Source organism: Meleagris gallopavo, chromosome 1, assembly GCF_000146605.3.
Source record: "Meleagris gallopavo isolate NT-WF06-2002-E0010 breed Aviagen turkey brand Nicholas breeding stock chromosome 1, Turkey_5.1, whole genome shotgun sequence".
In the NCBI taxonomy this organism is placed as follows: domain Eukaryota; kingdom Metazoa; phylum Chordata; class Aves; order Galliformes; family Phasianidae; genus Meleagris; species Meleagris gallopavo.
Window position 1 is genome coordinate 25,381,350 of NC_015011.2, and position 6,633 is coordinate 25,387,982.

The following is a 6,633-nucleotide window of genomic DNA, read 5'->3' on the forward strand; positions in this document are numbered from 1 at the left end:
AGCCGGGGCCGCGTGAGAGCAGCCGGCGCGGCAAACAAACTTACCTGCTGTTGTTGCAGATGCAGCAGTTCCACTGTGCTTACTTCAGTGCTCGTGTCACCACTTGATCTTCCATCTCTGCTGCCAGCATCTAATTGGCTGCTTAGAGTGCTCATTCCATTTTGATTCATTGAACTGTTGCTTATTGTCTCTGTCGCAGATTCCTGCATCATGACTTAATACCTAAAAGTGATTAAGAAGTATCAATTAACACCGCGTTACACCTTCGCACTTCCATTATCGAGATGTCCCTCTCTGCCAATTACTGACGGCATCTTTCGCAGCAGGGAGAGCCTCGCGGAGCCATTTACCACCGAGCGCGGTCCCAACTCTCCTTCGCACAGATACTAATCACCGGAATTATGGTTTCTATAAGCAATCCTTGTGCGGTTCCATTTAACAGCCAAAATAACACGCCGTGCGTGCAGCATGGTCAATAGCATTTACGAACGACCACATTTTAAAGTCTACCTATAAAACCGGTTTAAATGAAGGCACGACTGCACGCGCCGCTCTATATTTCCTATTATCCGGCTTTGACAACCATGGATGACTATACAGCCTTCTTTAAAACATTCGCTATCTTGATTCTGTCAGAATTTTACAGCGTATCTTATGCGAGGCTGTTGTTTAATGATGCACAGCTAATCATACAAAATTAAAATTTTGTAAGGGTGTTACAAATCATATGGCATCAACCAATGATAAATAGTATAATGGGCTTCTCCTTTTTTGTGACTAAATAAAATTTTGCCTCGGAGGCATTTTAAGAAAAAGCTCCTGCTGCAAACACGTCAGATATTGCCTATTTTTTTAATCAAACGGCTGATATTCATTTATTTTTCTGACATTTAAAACATTTAATACTGTCCTTCCTGGGAAGTAATTAAGCTTATGCATGAGCAGCAATCAAACTGTTCACTTGAAGATGACTTAAAACTCAATTTTAACATAGGCAAATAAATGAAAGATATAAAATTAATTTTCCAGGCATGTATTAGATATGAAAGCTGGAAATAAAATCTATCAAGAATATCACTAATGATTGTGCTAAAAACAGCATAAATTATGCATATTACCTTCTCTACAGTAATAAATGTTTTATCATTTTCACTGCATAAATATACTGTACTTTCAGGATAGCAATGAGATGTCCTGCCAAGATCAGTTGAAATCTTTGCAGTAAATAAAGAAGCGGCGTGCTCTCACAACCAGCAGCTCGAGGAGCATTTTGTATCAGTAATACGGAAAAGGTCAGGTCCTGCTCTCAGAGCCACCAAGTCCCATCCCGCCCCAGAGGCGTCAGCGTGCACCTCGCTGCCTTTGTCACCACACGGACGCACAGAGTCCCCACAACAACCTCGACGGTGCTACGCTGAAAGATACCTCTGAAGCGCGCGCGCGTGAGGTGTAAGCAAACAGCACAAGAAGCAACGCTGCTGCTCTGCCTCACTACTGAACTTAGGGATTTGCTCTCTCGCAAAGTGCGCCCAACATCTCTTCCTAGCAAGGAACACGGGGAAGAATGATTGTAACTTTAACTGAGTGCGTGGGATCTAAATCAAAACGCTGTATAAATCACCACAAACTCCCGAGATAAGCTGCAAGAACGTGTTGTGTGAAGAAAGTTGAAATAGCAAAATATAAGTTATTTGAAGATGCTCTGGTCAAAAATCAACAAGATGCCAGAAGCCCAAACACGAACGTGGTTGATGTAAGGGCAGGCAGCTGTTACACCACAGCAAACAACAGCAGAAACAGATGTGTTTGTGGACAAACAGCCCTCCCGGAATGCTCCCACCAACATCAGCTAAGAAAAATAATAGAAATGGAATATGTGATACACATAGTGATGAATTTTACAAGACAAAAACAAAGCTAATACTCTTTTCTGAGATTAGGCAGCTAATAAGTATTCAAATTAGGCATAAATTTTACATGTACAATGTTTAAAATATTCAGAGAAAAGGGTCTGATTGCCCTTAGTAGTGATATGAAAATTCTAATGCGGGTATTCCGCAACGGTGGGAGCAGGCATCCCTCTCAGATTTTTACAATATTTACTTTGAATAAAAAGACGTGTATATCATAGCGGGAATCTATTTAAAACACTTCATCTACTGTATCGTTACAAGGATTTGGAAATTCGGGAAATCCAAACATTAATCCTCTTTTAGTCAAACAAAGATTTAGCCAACAGACAGGTTCATCTTTTGAAATTTCTCTCGTTAGACAATAACAGCAGTAATTCAGCCCAGCGACATCAGAAGGGCAAAGGGGTGCACACGACAGTTAACCAAAACAGTAGAAAACACTCTGAAATTTAGCAAAAAAAAAAGGCAAATCCTCTGTTTTTACACCCCTCTGCCTCCTCCATTACAATTAGCAGAGAAGGGTTAAACATCTTCCAGTTCATGTTAACCAAGGGGTTTTATGTCTTGTGGATTTTGTATCTGTGCAAAGCCCTGGAGTGCAGTTCAGACTCTGCATTTTAAGTTAAAGTGTCTGTGAGCCAGCAGAACCGGGCTTAGCATAACGTGGCCAATAACAGTGCTCCAGCAATAGGAAAACAACAGATCCAACCCAACCTCTACACAGAGAGAGAATCAAACATCAACCATCAATACTGAGGGTAATTCATTTGGCAGCAAAAGGGAGGAAATACTGAAGTGCTTGTATGAGGAAGAAAGAGTCTCCAGAACTTCATGTTAAAAATGAAATGCTTTTCTATTTTTAAAAGGGTATTTTTAAAAGCAATACAGAAACTTTGGCTTGAGGAATGCCCTGGGCTGGTTGTCCACAGACTCCTCACTGCAATCAACTATAGAAGGGCTACTGAAAAAAGCAAGGGCACGACAACATTCTCTTTCCCTTTCTTTTCTCTTGCAGACACACACACATCTGTATACATCTGTATATACATACATACATGTGCACGTGTATGCACATACATAGTCAACTCTACCCCCACAAATTAAGGCACTAAGAACACCCACACAAGGACCATCTCTAATACCCATGTGTCAGTAATTTCAGTTATTGGTGAATAATTTTCAGTTGCAGTTTGAACCTGCAGCAGTTCATTAAGCCACTGATGTACTTTTTCTTGCTTTTACAGCAGGAGTACAGGTTGCTAGCATAACAGTCATAAATAAATACGAGGGGAATAAGAATACAACAGCTGCCAGATATTAAGACAGAAAGTTTAGTATTTCAAACAGGACAAGAAAAAAAAACAACACACAAGTCTCTGTTGGCATACATTTCCAGACATCCATACTTCCATTCCTTCTCTTTCTCCCCTTCCGTACTCCCTGCCATCTGTGACCATGCCCACGCAGGCAGCACTACACCACAATTGACCCTCCAGCCCCGACTGCCACGGGGAGCACGAGCTCTGCTGCCCAGTGCTTTAAACAAAGCTATGGAGAAATGCCTGGTGCTCTCTGCAAGAGAGAACACACTGCTGATGATTTTAGCGTGTGGTCGTGATGCAGGTTGCAAGTTCAATTCTGCCAGGGTGCATCCAGATCAGTGGAGGAATGCTATGGCCCCACCAAGTTGGGAGCTGCAGCCTGACTACTCTTCCCACAAAGTTGTCTGCACATGTGCATGCGCGTGTACTCCAGGGCGGCACGCCGCGGTGCAGATACTTATTCTCTACACCGCTTCCCTTCTGAAACATTAAACTGACACTGGAACTGACTGCACAAGATTGCATTTTCTCTTCCTAAACAACTTGAATTGAAAGGTTACTTAGTGTAACAATATTTACTTGCAGAATTGTGTTGTTACCAAGGGTATAATGGATGGTGGCTATGCAGGTTTACGCAAGAATGAGTGAAGCATGAGGCATTAGCCATGTGTTTGACATGTTTCAAATTGCTATAATCCAGCATTAAACACACCCAGCAATTCATGCCATTTCTTGCAGCCATAATCTTGAATAAAGCGTGCACAACCACTTATTATATAAATTAGTATATGACTCCCTGTTATAGTCACAACAGTGCTTTTGTGTTTATTTTGCATCAAGATGTGGTCTTTTATTTGTACAAATAGCAGGATACAAAGCCGGAGCTCAATTAGAGCCCCTCACTTTATGACAGGGTGTGCTGAGAGCCAGCCCCATTTGGTCCCTCCCCACGAGGCGTGAGCCCTCAGCATAGGCCTCCTCCAGTCCCCAGGTGTCTCGGGTCAGGCTCCTGCAGGCCACAGAGCTCCCGCAGGCAGCGCTCCCACCCACGCCCCCCAGGTGCCACTTCTGGCAGGGCCACAGTGCGGCCTGCGGCAGGACCGGTGCAGCCCAACCTCCCTCCTTGAGGCCTTGCTCCAGGAGCGAGCTCCTCATTGCTTTAGGCCTACCAATGGCACTTTGCAATGTGCTGACAGCCACACGAGGCTGTTGCCTTGCTCCCTGTCCCCACAAGGGCCCCATCTTTGCATCAAAGGACCAGGAATTTCAGTTAAAAAGTGCCCTGCTTATGACTTGCCAGTACTTCAGACATGGAAACCAGTAGCAGTCCCTGCAAGTGCAGGTGAAAAGGCTCCTGAATCAAAGCAGCACCCACACACTTGCAGCCTAGCACTGAAGTGCTCACTTTTGTTTATATACGGACAGCACACAAGTATAGCATGCAGCATGAAGTGCCAACCTCTTCTCCACTTTACACTGTGACACTTCCCACAACACAGCCTAAAATCCTGCCTTAAAAACTTGACTATGATGTAAAAGTGGAGGTGAGAAGCTAGACTTAAATAATGGTAACTTTTGTGCTCTGCTGGGATTAATTCATCATTGACACAAGGCACAATGCATCCCAAGCCTTGCACTGGTATGTTAGAAGTCCTTAATACTTAAGATTGCCTAATAAATCAAAATGCCAAATATGAAGGACATCGCTGAATGGGTAAGAGCAAAAATTAGACAAGCTTAGAGAATATTCATAAATGTGTTCTTTTAACTTTATCTAAAACAGTTAGCTCTCAAAGCTGGAGTTAAACAGAGCTATAAATTATCCCACTGCACATTTTTAAATATGTAAGTAAATTAACACTACTGAAGCACTAATTAGGCCAACTGCTATTGAAATACTGTCAAATAAAGTACCTATATAAACAGGTTTAATATATTGTTATCTACTTGAATAGGTTTTTCCTTGTAAAAATGTATGGTGTGCTCAAATCTTGTGTGGAATGGTATTTCAGGAAAACTGAACTTCCAGTTGTGACTACAGTGTGTATCTCAGCACCATCAAAAAGAATACCTATCACATCTGCCTTACGAAGCTGACAGCATCTCTGACTAAAAAAAACCCTGAATTTTCACAGTAAAAAATAATTTCTTCAAAGCCAGCTAATCACTTTACTATTGCAAATAGCCTAATGAATGAAGATGGCAGTTGTGAGTGAAGTAATGGCTCAAAATGGCTAAAAAGTGCACTAATGGTATAGATGTACATGGATTACAAACCAAAGAAATGGTACTGTAAAGAATTCAGGCTGCATCCCTAAACCTTTCAGTGGGCACTTGCACAGCGGGCCATTTTGAACATGCAGTCACTATGAAATTGACAACAGGAGTTTTACAAATTGCCCCAGTGGAGATCTCTTGATGGCAGAGCGGATCCAAAAGCAGCTCAGCCGCCATGTCAGGTAGGGCAAAGGGACCCTCCTGTTGCTCAATGTGCGACAGCCACACTCGGCAGGCAGGAGATGATCTCAAGAAATCAGATGAATTTGTCTGTGCTGAAGTTAGCTTTCACTGACATTACAAACATCACCTAAAATATTGAGCTCATTATTATAAGCCACAATTTTACCCAATGTCTGTGTAGCACACTACGGTTATACATCATGTATAAATGAGCATCCTTTTATCTGATGGCTGTCATAAACTGTTGGATAAAGGTAGTGAAGGTAGAGGACTGCATTCACATTCAGTCTTGGACTAAACATTACCTTGTGCTGTAGCAGCTGCATCTTTCCCTTTCACGCCATCACAGCTCCTCAGGACTAATTAAATACTAGGTTAGTGCTGAGCACAGTCATTCATCTGCCTTCAAAAATTCAGGAATATGTTGTCGCACTCACTCAAGTATTAAAAAACAGCTCACTTCCCCCAACAACAATTGATTTCCAACCGCTATTTATTTTCACTTGGTGCAAAGAAAATCCCCTACAAAGCCCAGGCCAGCGCTGCCTATATGAGTACTGCACACAGTGCTGTAAAATGTGCACCTCACATACAGGATAGTGACAAAAACCCGCTGAATTGAGTACCTACAGTCCACACAGAACTAAGCAGCCAATTTCAGAATGAGGTTCTTATTTGAGCAACGACAGCCTGGGAAACCGCACCTTGGAAAGCAAACTCCTCTCACCCCCTCTCCCTGAAGCCATCTCCCTCTCTTTCCCAGTCTTTAAAAAAGAAAAGAAGGAAAAAAAAATAATGCAGCTCTCCAAGCTCTTGAGAATAGGGAGACTTTATTACAGTCAATGGAGAATTTAATAGTGAGAAAGCATTAGGGCAGTAGGAAATAATTAGAACTGTGAGAGCTAGGGAAGACCTGCCTAGCAGGCAAATTACCCTTT

The 6,633-nt window shown here is 42.4% G+C and overlaps 1 protein-coding gene across 1 annotated transcript in view; it reads right to left on the minus strand.

Annotated features, from left to right (window-relative positions):
- Positions 1–6,633, minus strand: part of FOXP2 (forkhead box P2) — a 338,892-nt gene that overhangs the window by 186,127 nt on the left and 146,132 nt on the right. The window contains exon 3 of the mRNA XM_010706777.3: positions 45–222. Coding sequence (XP_010705079.1) covers positions 45–212 — 168 coding nt within the window. The 5' untranslated portion in view covers positions 213–222. The remainder of the gene's footprint in view (positions 1–44; positions 223–6,633) is intronic.